We start from the raw sequence: 12622 nt of genomic DNA on the forward strand, positions 1-12622 counted from the left end.
TACATAGTGTAAGGGAGGGTATGGGACTTCTCTTGCACATTGCACTTGTGGGATCCTAAGGGATGGTCGTAGTAGTGTTCTCTTATGAGTATGATGATTACGACTTATCTTGGTAAATAGCTTGTTTTGACTAAAATGTCCTTTTATGCGTGTTTCAATGGTTTTTATGCATAGTAGCCATACTTAGTACGTGTGTTGTACTAACCCATATTTTCTCCCTTTTCCCAAACATTTAGGTTTGGGCCGTTGAGGATTCAAGCTTACTTCTCAAGACACTTGGAGTTCCTTCCCCAAGTTGGTGAGACCTCAAGTCCGAGGACAAGACCCTATGATCTAGCTTCTATGTTTAGCTATTTGCTTATGTTGAAAGACATTTTTGTACTTCCTCTTTTTAAGACTTCTTATTGATGTAAGGGCTAAGTCCCATTGTCGATACTTCTATGTCTAGATGGTGCATTGTGACGAAGTTAGATTCTATTTTTCATATATGAAGTGAAGTTGAACTTCCAAAGTAAAAGTTTTAAATTTTCCGCATTTTTTATTCTATGATACATGCTAAGGACTTGTATAAGACCTCTTCGAGGTCGAATACGCTGGTAATGACTAGGGCGAAAAATAGTTTACTCGAAATTTTTTACTCACTTTTTACGGAAACATCGTGGTTGCTACTGTGAAGTTGAGGATGAAAACCTATCTTCCTAGCTCATTCAGTTAAGAGAAGAATGGGAGCAAACGAAATGGGGGATTTCTAGGTTCATCAATCGTTAGTTTTTTAACAAAAACTAATTGAAGGATGAATCTTTCCATTTTTTAAGATAATTGAAGGATGTTTTTCGTTCATTGTGATAGTGCAAGGATATAGTTTAAACATAGAGTATAGTTAAGGGATGTTTTTGGCCAAAAACTCTTCAAATTGAGATGAAAATTGCAACTGATAAGATTGTGGAGTGAAATTAGGGAGAGATTAAATGAGTGAAAAAAGGAAGGGAAAACGTGGGTTAAGACTATGATACTTATGTATCCAACTGACTTGAGAATTGGGAAAAATAATGGATTTTGAAATGATAGGAAATAATGGAAATTATGGAAAATAAAGGTGTGTATATAGATAATTTTTCCTTATAATAATGTGTACTAATAACTTTAAGTTTATAAAATTAATCAAATTTTAAATTAAAATTAACTAATATTTGTTATTAATTCATTAATATTTTTAAAAATTAATTATAAAAAATTATAAATTAAAGAATATAAGTAAATAAAATTTACAAACTAAAATTTGTTTTACTTTTAATGACTTATATAATACAATAAAATTAGTAGGATATATGAATTCAAAAAAACCTTAGTAGTCGTTATGAACCGCTCCATTTTAAGATGACCCGTATCATATTAACTTATTTAATTACTTGGATCGACTTTTATCTTTTTACTTGTCCTTTAAATTCCAAACTTCCAACAAATAATGCAGAGATGATATTATATTAAATTAATGAAGAATAAATCCGTGCGTATGTGTGTCAGCAGCCATGACTCTATCTTAGGCATGTGATGAATAATATTCGAGATAATGACATAAATAGTCCCTTAACTATAGGAGTAGGTCTAAAATTGTGTCTTAATTATACACTTAACCGATTTAGTTCTTTAATTATTCAAAAACTTATCACCTTTGGTCCCTTAACTATACACTTACCGGTTTTAGTCCCTTCTTACCAATTTTAGTCCTTTAAGTATTCAAAAACTTTTCAGGTTTGGTCTTTGTCCATTTTTTAAATACAAATAGCTTAGACTTATATTAACGGAATCCATGCATCGAGAAATTAAATCCATTAGCAATTTATCCTATTGTTTCTCTCTCTCCACTACTTTTTCTTCAAATTAACCTTATGCGAAGAACCTTAACCTGAACGATTTAAAATGAAATTCACGAGGAAAGAAAATATAAGTCATAATTTTATTAAACGGAAGATAAAATGAAGCATATTATTGCTACTAATGACTTGAATATGCTAAACTTTATAATAAAAAGAAAAAAAAACTATTACCCGTTAAATCCAAAGTTTGTACCCCAACGACTCATTGAACGAAATTTGTTTAATTTTTCAGAAATTGAAGTTTATAAAATGATAGATTTGTAATTTTTTTTATTTTTTAAAATAGATCAATTTTATTTGTCTATTCATTTTATTTTACGTAAAGAAATTTGAGTAAATTAAATAAACTCCGCACTGATTAGCATATTCAAGTGCGGATTCAAGTCATTAACAATTATATGCTTAATTTTATCCTCATTGAATAAAAATCATCTTTCCTCATTAATTTTATTTTGAATCGTTGACGTTATTCTTCTTTTCATAAGAGTAGTTTAAAGAAAAAGGGGAGGGGATAGAGAAAGAACTTAAAAAGTGGATTAAATATTTAATTTCACGAAGATTTTCGTTAATATAAACCTAAGCTATTTGTATTTAAAAAATGGGCAAAGACCAAACTTGATAAGTGTTTGAATACTTAATTACTAAAATCGGTAAGTTTATAGTTAAGGGACTAAATCCGGTAAGTTTATAGTTAAGAGACCAAAACTGATAAGTTTTTGAATAGTTAAAGGACTAAATCTATTAAATGTATAGTTAAGGGACCATTTTAGACCTACTCATATAATTAAGGGACTATTTATGTCATTTTCTCAATAATATTTCATAACAGAAATCATATACTTTCTCCGTTCAATAATAGTTGTCGATTTTACTATTTTGCATGTTCCATTTTATGAAATCAATAGATAGTTTTACATTTTGTTTCTAATTTACGTTTATCAGTAATTATAGTCATTCTCTATTACATTTTTTAAGTTGTATTTATTATATTCAAAAGACGATATAGTAAAAATATCGTTCTACTTATATTTTTTTAAAAATATATACAGTCAATAATAAACAACTATTATTGAACAAAGAGGGTAACATTTAAATACTACCCATTTTTTGGACATATATCCACGCATCAAATTATTTCTATTTTTACTTCCCCAATCAAATTTCTTTAGTTTTTTTAATATTTTATATTTATTTGTTACTTTACAAAAAACCCTTTGTAGGCCACCGTTTAGGAATTCCATGCAGTAAGACAGAAGAAAAACAGCCACCGCGCAGGTCCGTTCTTGTTTCTTTCCTAAGATTTTGTTGAATTTGATTTGATTAGTGAGTGCTGTTTCATAAATTCCTTCATGGGTCTGAAAAAAAGATATGAATTTGATGGAATCTTGAGCAATCTTGGAATATTTTTTTGTTCTGCTTCTGTTTGTTGGATTGGATATTGGAGTTTAGATTTTGATCTTTTGGTGGTGTGACCATAAACAGTGAGAATGGTCTTGTCTGAATTTATTAGATTTCTCAAGTTCAAGAACTCATTTTTAGGTCATGTAATCATTCTTCTTGGAAAAAAAAGTTGTAACACTACTAAATATGGCTATTTTCATAGATATTCTGTTTGAATCGGTGTGAAAAGAAAAAAATAGTAGTGTTTTCGTATGGAAAAATTTCAAAGTTCCCAATAAGAATATGTTTCTTAGTGAGTTGGTTTGGTGGGAAATGGGTGGGAAAATCATGTTCTATAGCACAAATTTTCCACTGATTCACGGTGAGAAAAACCTTTGTTTTTAGTAGTGTAATGTTTTTTTAATCAGGTGAACAAAACATTGATTGATTAATGATGTTTAGACGGAAGAGATAATGTGTGTGATTTTTCGTAATGATGTTTAGATGAAATAAACAACGTGTATTCCCATTCAAAAACGTAGAGAATATTGACTACTTGACTAGTTGGAGATTTGAGATTTTCTTGTTCCAAAATTTCAGAAACTGCTTACTATTAGTAGTTTTTTTTTTATGCCTTAGTGAATAGAGTTACTTGGTATGTGTGCTGGTGTAAGGTAATGGTTACTCAGACTGTTATGAAAAATATTTTCCTCTAGACTTTCTATCTCAAAAAGGGGTATTGCTGCGGTTATCAACAGGTCATTGACGTTATGATTACAATCATCGTTTTATCAACAGGTCATAAGTTGTTATCGCCTAATACACTTGATAGTTAAATGTGGGGCGTCGTGCGTTTTAATTTTAAAACAATCACTCTGTATCCTGAAGAAGGCGATCGGTTTAATTGGTGAAAAAAAAAAGAAAATGAACAACACACTTCAAGGGATGTGAATTTCTCTTGTTCCTTTTTACCCTGTATCCCGCTTATGGATGGCTAGATACTGAAATGTTTAATCTGAATTGAGGGCAAAAATAAAAGCTTTTTGCTAGATTATGTGTTTTCTATGTTACACGCCGAGTATATGTTGCAGATAGGAACACTATTCACATTATAGTAGATTAAACTGTAATAAAATATCTGTAGAATTATCGAGGGTCCATGATAGTATAATATTTAAATAGAGAAAATAATGTGTCATTTTCTTTTTGGATGATCATATTATCTTGTACATCTTGTTCTTTAATCTCATCTATTTTTAACAATTTCACTAATTGGAGATGAAACTCAATGAGCATTGCTATCACTTATGACCTATGTTGCTCGGACTCTTCAAAAATGTCAACGGGTGCGTGTCGGATTCTCCAAAAGTAGTGTATTTTTGGAGAATCTGACACGGATGCAGCAATGAAAGTGAAGAGTTCGCGCAACTTAGCTTATGACATTACACAGAGAAATGTAGGACCATTGTATTATTTTTCCTTGCTAGGAGTATCAGTCAAGTTATCATTCTGCTGCTTTAGGGAAGTCAGCCTAAACTATCGTAACTGTTTACACTGACTCGGGAGCCATTTCAGTGGTAGTGCTTTTATGTTTCTGCACACACATTTTTCCTAATTGTTTCATGTTTTCATTTTCTACAGTTTTACTTCCGTTCATTTTTTCTTCTTTTCCCTTTCTAAATTAAACTTGTATTACTCTTTTCTGTTACTTCGCATGGTCTCCTAAATCATTGTTTCACATGATTCTTTCTTGACTTTCTTGTCAAATGATTTAAATACCAACCTTATTGATCTTAAATTCATTGTGGTATTTGCTCCAGCAGACAGCACTAATGTCCCATAAAATGGAGAGTGTTACCAATGTCATGGAGTATGAGATCCTAGCAAAGGAGAGGCTACCCAAAATGATATATGATTATTATGCCTCTGGTGCAGAGGACCAGTGGACACTCCAAGAGAATCGAAATGCTTTTTCTAGGATTTTGTAAGTATTTCTATAAACGTATCAACACTGTTGGTATTCTGACCTGTTAACCTGAAGCATTTGAAATGTAATAAGATTGAAAGTTTGAAAAGAATTATCTTCTATAAGCCACTGAGATTTCCTCTTCTTCCAAATAGGTTTAGGCCCCGTATTCTTGTAGATGTTAGCAACATTGATACAACCACAAGTGTATTGGGATTTAAGATTTCAATGCCCATCATGGTTGCACCGACTGCAATGCAGAAAATGGCTCATCCCGAAGGTATCTTCTATTGTTTGTTTGAATTATGGCAAAGAGAGTTCGTTGAGTTCTATCTATCGTAGTGATTCTGTGTTTGTGATTCGGACATGCATGTATGGGACTTCATACTGGTAGAGGAGCTACAGTCTGCTGTTCTTCGTCTTCTTCCTTTCTTCTTCTTGAAGGGATGATTACTGATTGGTACTAAAATGGTGCATATCAAGAAAGTTTGGATGGAATACATTGTTTGTTTTTGATGGGTAACACTCCTGGAAAGTCAGAATTTGAAATAGTTTACTTTGTTGTTTAGAGTATGGAATGCCCTTTTTCAGAATTACAAAGAGAAATGATTCCAAATTGTAGCAAGTGTTCACATCCTGTCTTGTATCGTACAGTTGTGAGCTTTGACTTAGCACATCTCACGGAAAATATAGCAAGTGAGCTCCTTCTTTTAGAGTTATATTTGTGACAAAAACTCAAGGGGTTCACATCAGAAGCTTTTACTTGTTTTTTTAAAAAGCTTTATGCTATAGGTAGACAACTGTTTGAATGTGGTAGCTTCAGTTAGTAGCATATGCTAAGCTAAATAACTATCAACTTCAGATTAACTTGAGACATGGTTAATACTGTGAATTCTGAGATTGTAAGTGATACTTGGCTGGAATCGCAGGATGTTTTCTCTTATTTTCGTTAGATGGCAGGAACTTTTTGAGCGTTTCTTCTTGGAGTGTGTCTGATTTGGTTCATTCAGATATTGGAAGTTTTTCAATTTGCTTAAGTGATCATTATCTTGCGGTGACCAGCAACTCTTGTCTTATAATCCAATACTTCGATGCAGGAGAATATGCAACAGCGCGAGCAACATCAGCTGCTGGTACCATCATGGTTTGGATTTCTATAGCACCCCTCTGTGCTTATAGCCCTAAATTTCATTATTTACATATATATCCCTGCTATCAACTGAAATTTAGTTGGTAATTTTAGACATTATCCTCATGGGGTACTTCCAGTGTAGAAGAGGTTGCTTCAACAGGACCAGGCATTCGCTTTTTCCAGCTCTATGTGAGTTTTTCTGTTTATTGTTCATATTAGCTCTTATATATTTTGTGAAGCATGGATCAAAAGGAGGAAGTGCTTTATTTTGTTTACCTTCGATGGATTTATATTCATATTACAGAAGCCAATCATGGATAACTAATATTGCTTCATCATGCAGATAAACAGTGAGAGAAGAGAAGAGAAGTAAGATAGGAAGTGTCTTAAGAATTGGTTCATTAATAGCATGCAGTAATTTGAGCTACGTGAAATAAGGAAGTTCCCTAGTTGTAATGACATGAAGTTCCCCAATTTTAATGACATACTCTACTAACTATTAAGAAAATTCAATCAAAATCTTGCTAATTCTCGACTTTCAGAAAGTTCATTAAGAATTTTCTATGCAACACTTTTAGTGATTCTCTCCACTTTCAACATGCAGCTTCAAATGTTAGGTAGTAAAACAACTTAAGTCGCAAATAAAAACTGGAAAATAGAGTTGAATATCAGAAAAAGTAGCTGCTGAAGAAGCTTTCATTTGGCTAATATTTGTCTAAATATACTGTCTTTGGATATAAATTCACTTGATGCTGACATGACAAAATTCAATTGTGGTGCTGTGAAACTAACTTGGTTTTGTTGAATCCCTGAGAAGTGGCGGAACTTGAGGACTTGGGTACTACTAGTTTGACTAGATGACAAAGGCAAATAGGCTGCCAACTTGACCAAATCCTGACAAACCAGATTTGGCTCGGAGTAGGCGATGATTTGACGATGACATGACCAGACAATGAACTAGTATTGATTCTGCAATAACTTATCGCTGACTGGACAAAAGTTATTTGATGACTTGACAGGTCAGCCGACGTGAACATATAACATAAAAGATAGACATCGGAAAAATGTGTGCTGCTGGAGTGGTAATTGGAAATATACCAGAATAGTAAAGCGTGAAGGGAATAAAATCATTGGTCAGGTGGGCAGCGTAAGGCCACTCTCCTGGATGCAGAATCTGTTTAGATCTCTACCAAAATCGTGGAGGCTTTGATACCATATGAGAAGAGAAGAAAAAAGAGAGTTTATTATCGATTGTTTTTGAAGTCTTTTTTTATGTCTTTGCCAAGTCTTTAGTCTTTCTTTCTCTGGTTAATTTCCTTTTTTCTTCTTTTTCCTCTGATATTGTTTACACCTAATCATAACTACCAGATATTTATATGATAACTGGTTTAACATGCTTTCCATTTTTAGATGAGGTTATTATCTAGAACGCAACCTTGAAACCTTTAGGTTTTATTATACTTTTCAGGTGTATAAAGACAGGAATGTTGTTATGCAACTTGTGAAAAGAGCGGAAAGGGCTGGTTTTAAGGCAATTGCCCTTACTGTGGATACGCCTAGACTTGGCCGTAGGGAAGCTGATATAAAGAACAGGTATTTGGCACAAGTATCTATTTTGGCAGTTCATGATCTGAAGGTTCTGTTTGTTTAATTTGGTCTTCAGCTAGTCTTTTTCCATAAGCTGAGTTTATTGATATGGTGGTTTCCATTTGGCTTCTGACAGGTTTGTTTTGCGACAGGTTTGTTTTGCCACCTAACCTGTCACTGAAGAACTTTGAAGGACTGGATCTTGGAAAGATAGATAAGGTAAACAACATTAAAATCAGACATACTTGAGACTAAAGTTTTTAAGTTGTGCATTTTTTTCTGACTGCACACTTTGTTTGGTGAACCTGCAGACTGATGACTCTGGACTTGCTTCATATGTTGCCGGGCAAGTTGACCGGTCTCTTAGCTGGAAGGTACACTGCTGTTTTACTTAATCCGTGCAGGAATGATGGATGTATACTTATTGTCATCTGAAAACTCTCTTGTTAAATTTGAACAGGATGTGAAATGGCTTAAGACAATAACACACTTGCCAATCCTACTGAAGGGTGTATTAACTGCAGAAGATGGTATTCAAAAATAATATACGTGAACACCCTAATTTTTTTCTCTTCTATCCATCTCCATCTTTCTTTATACCTCCAGTTTCGTCTGGTCGATTGCATTTAGTGACTTCCCTTTGTTGACAAGTTTAGCAAGGCTAGCTGTAGAATCTGGAGCAGCTGGAATTATTGTGTCTAACCATGGGGCTCGACAACTTGATTATGCTCCTGCTACAGTTATGGCCTTGGAAGAGGTTAGCTTACTAGTTTATTTAATCTTTGATGCCTTTCTCCGTTGCAAAATAGTTGAACTACACTGCTCAACTGTTACTAAATTGATGCATATCGCAAACCTTTTGTACGTTTTCTCCCCTTTCTTTCCCCCCTCATCTATATAAGCATGTAGAGACTTCTCATCTTCACCAAGCTGTGCGTAGTAGAAAATCCCGTAAAAGTTAAACTAATGGTGCTTTTCTCTTGCTTCACTCTGTGCTTCCTTCACTTCCCTTTGTTAAAAATGCGGGGTTTGGGGTGGCGGTTAAAGGGAGGAGAATGTAAATTGTGTACCATGTGTTTGATTTTATTACTGGCTATTGCAAGTATCTATTGCTAATCAACTCGTTGAACCTTTAGACTGCCTCTTTCCTAGTCATTTTCTTAATCAGATCTTTGTTGTAATTTTCTATTCTTTTATGACAAATAGTTTGGTTAGCTTGAGCCGTTGTCGCTTAATGCATGTAGGGGGCTGGGGCTTTCCCCCCATGACCTCTTTTAAAGGAGTGTCTGTGATCATAATCTCCAGATGTGTTTCACATGAGCTTATTTCTTGTTTCTTCTGATAAAATTTCCGTCTCTTAAAAACTTGCAGGTCGTCAAAGCAGTTCAAGGAAGACTTCCTGTGTTCCTTGACGGTGGAATTCGCCGTGGGACAGATGTCTTTAAAGCACTAGCTCTGGGAGCATCTGGTGTATTTGTAAGTAAAGCTATCACATTATGTGTCACTAATTCTAGAGTGTACCTACTTCAAAAAGAGACCAACTTACTCGCATTCTTATTTAATTCACATGATCGAATATTCTCTTTTTCCTCCCTTGCCATATTTCCCTTTTTCTTCATCCTCCCTACCCTACCCTACCCTCCTCTCATCACCTCTTACGCACATAATGCTGATAAAATCGTATCTTTAAGGTTAGATTCTTCTACACATAAATCAAACGTTTTTTCATTAGGACAAAAGAGATAATTTGTGTGGAGGTGCTGACAGCCGTCTATTTTGCTTGATACATTTACAGATTGGAAGACCAGTTGTGTTTTCATTGGCTGTCGATGGGGAGGCAGGCGTTAGGAAAGTACTTCAGATGCTCCATGATGAGTTTGAACTGACAATGGCCTTAAGTGGTTGTCGCTCAATCAAGGAAATTAGTCGTAGCCATATCACAACTCCTTGGGATTCCCCTCGCGTCACACCCCGGTTATAAGCTGATTTCTCAACTTCATGCAAATGATGATACATACTTATTCATTAATAAAGGTTCCCCCTACGAGAATAATGACCATTAGTTCATAGTCTTTTTTCACAATGGAGAAAAAAAAGACGTTACACCGCACTTCGTGAACGAAAATATATTGCATTTAGCAACTTGAAATTGCATTAGAGCCAGAAATTTGGTTCAGATTTGACACATTGTTCCGAGACAAATACAATGTTGCCCTAACATTGAACTATTGAGGCAAGGAACTTTTGAGTGGACAAACACAAATAAATGTGAGGGTGTTAGGCTAAATTTATAAGTTGATTTACCAATATTTGTGGCTTATTTATGTGTGTGGTTAAGCTCATAAGTCAAAATCATTCAATAGTTATCGTAACAACTTATGATTTTTCAGCTTGTTAGAATTTTATTAATCCTTTGTTTGCACGAAAAATATTTGAATTATAGTTTTTTCTTTTTAAATAATTAAGATTATTTTTTTCATTCTGAAAAAAGAACACCTAATTATTACTACTCCATCCATCTAATTTATATGACAGTTTGTTGGAATGTACGCGTCCACCAGTGTTCTTGGGACCAGGTCCCCGACAGAATAAAGTGCAGAAAATGAATAACACAAAGTAAATCAGGAACGATGATTTTACGTGGAAACCTCCTTGCTCAAGGGAGTAAAACCACAACCTGTCACACAAGACTTTTCAAACTGCTTCCACTAATCTTCTCCAAGCAAAAGTAAAAGCCAGTTTACAAAATGAGATTAGCCTGCTAATCTCCAACACTAAGCAATACCTCCTATCACTTAGACGAGCCAAAGCAGATACAACACTGCCCACTAAGCTATCACCCCTAGATAACTTAGACTTTGCTAAGCAGATACCACACCGCCCACTAAATCAACTAGCTCCTAGATGGCTTAGAATTTGACTAAGCAGCAAAACAATGCTGTCCAGTAAACCAGTTAAACTCAACTGATTTACGCTTTTAGAAACCAAAACAAATAGCTGAATCCTTTAGAAACTAGGAACAGATTTACAATATATGCACGGAAGTATAACTCCTAAGACACACTCTGATGGCTGCAGCTTGATTAGGTCCTTGTTGTGCTTGCTGGATAATACTTCTTGAAAGTGAGTCTTTGCAAGTGTTCTTGAGAATTTTCAAGTTGCAAAAACTAACAAAACTCAAACTCAACAAAGACGCTTCAGCACTCTATCAGGTCCCTTTGTTGAGCATGAGTATCGTTCTTTCTTGAAGATGGCCTTCTTTTAAAGCTTATGAATTTTCAGAGAAAATCCAAGTTTTGTTTTGCCAAGTCTTGAGTTTGTGTGTTTTGGAAAGAGATAATATAATGAAAATGAACACAAACTCCTTGGGACTGCCCATTGGCTAAGAGCTTGCCTTCTCTGTAAAGACGTGCACCTATCACATCAGAAGTGACAACTTTACAGCTGTACTGTCGTCCTTTCACGTACGCAGTCTTGCAGGGACCAGGTCCCTTACAGACTTTTCTTAGTAAGTTCTTGAGAGGACGTGTTGGCTCTCTCTCCTTTTGAATGAATGAATTAGTTTGTTGTTTGTCATGTTGACTAAGTCAACCATAAAGAGTTAATACACATTGGACAAACAACCTCGTCCCTTTTGATTGGTGTAGTACATCTGACGGCTTCACCAACTTCTGACGCAGGCAGCTTTCCAGCTGTACCCCATTATAGATCTGGACGAGAGAACTCTGCATGGGACCAGGTCCCTGCATTGTGAGACACTGAAGCATACAATCTCGTCCGCTCTTCCTATTGGTGTAGGACCCTGCACTTTTCACCTACCACCTGACATTACAGCTTTACAGCTGTACTCCATTTGTATCTGGACGAGAGCACTCTGCTAGGGTAGTTGACGAGAGCACTCTTTAATGTCACTTACCACCTGACATTACAGCTTTACAGCTGTACTCCATTTGTATCTGGACGAGAGCACTCTGCTAGGGACCAGGTCCTTGCATTTGTGAGGATCATCAACACACCTAGAATATAACATTTTCTCCCTTTTTGATGATTACACACAAATATTCCTCACACTAAGTTTATTCATTCATTTCCTTGTCAGCAGTCCCAATAACAAGGATCTGGTTCCTTGTTAAATCGATAAGTTTGTTAAATCACCAAAACGAACACTACTAGAAATATGGCCTACGGCAACAGTTCTAGTTCTGTTGCTGTAGATAGGAATTCTGATGCTATAAGCCTATTGGGACGGTTTTAGCGACCCTCCCAACAGATCGCGTTGCGAAAGCTCTAACGCAACGGTGTATTACGATGGTTTGTATGACTGTTGCGATAGAAGTTCCTATTGCAACAATTTATACTTTTGATCTATAGCAACAGTTCGAACTCTCTATTGGGATGGTTTTTCAGACCGTCCCTATTAAGTATTTGCAACACTTATTTTAGCATCGCAACGGTTCTTACTTTACAGTATTGCAACGGTTTTAACACATATTGGGACATTTTGCAACCACTCTTATAGTATCTTATGCAACACTTATATTAGCATTGCATCAGTTTTTACTTTAAAATATGGCAACAGTTCTAACACCTATTGAGGCATTTTTAAACCGTTTCTATAGTGTCTGATGCCACACTTTTTTATATATTAATTGCAACAATTTTCTCTTGACTATTGCAATG

General features: G+C 35.0%; 1 protein-coding gene across 3 annotated transcripts; it reads left to right on the plus strand.

Moving 5' to 3' along the window:
- Positions 1-3061: 3061 nt before the first annotated feature.
- On the plus strand, positions 3062-10246 carry LOC102606127 (peroxisomal (S)-2-hydroxy-acid oxidase GLO1). 3 transcript variants are annotated; one of them, XM_006356901.2, is made up of 12 exons: positions 3062-3152; positions 5081-5241; positions 5379-5503; positions 6321-6367; positions 6467-6544; positions 7824-7948; positions 8095-8161; positions 8254-8316; positions 8403-8472; positions 8599-8699; positions 9314-9418; positions 9738-10246. In XM_006356901.2, the coding sequence occupies exons 2-12, from the start codon at positions 5090-5092 to the stop codon at positions 9921-9923; spliced, it is 1119 nt and encodes a 372-aa protein (XP_006356963.1). In that variant the 5' UTR covers positions 3062-3152; positions 5081-5089; the 3' UTR covers positions 9924-10246. The 3 variants fall into 3 exon arrangements, with proteins under 3 accessions (XP_006356963.1, XP_006356964.1, XP_015168701.1); XM_006356902.2 differs by having other exon boundaries at positions 3065-3152; positions 5078-5241; XM_015313215.1 differs by lacking the exon at positions 3062-3152 and adding an exon at positions 4754-4834.
- The last annotated feature ends 2376 nt before the right edge of the window (positions 10247-12622 follow it).

Source organism: Solanum tuberosum, unplaced genomic scaffold (assembly GCF_000226075.1).
Source record: "Solanum tuberosum cultivar DM 1-3 516 R44 unplaced genomic scaffold, SolTub_3.0 scf00238, whole genome shotgun sequence".
Lineage (NCBI taxonomy): Eukaryota > Viridiplantae > Streptophyta > Magnoliopsida > Solanales > Solanaceae > Solanum > Solanum tuberosum.

Excerpts from the sequence above, each read along its gene's own strand:
- LOC102606127 (XM_006356901.2), top strand. The coding sequence starts at position 5,090 with ATGTCCCATAAAATGGAGAGTGTTACCAATGTCATGGAGTATGAGATC. Across the intron at positions 7,949-8,094 it reads GAAGCTGATATAAAGAACAG|GTTTGTTTTGCCACCTAACC; the intron begins GTATTTGGCACA and ends GTTTTGCGACAG. Across the intron at positions 8,162-8,253 it reads ATCTTGGAAAGATAGATAAG|ACTGATGACTCTGGACTTGC; the intron begins GTAAACAACATT and ends GTGAACCTGCAG.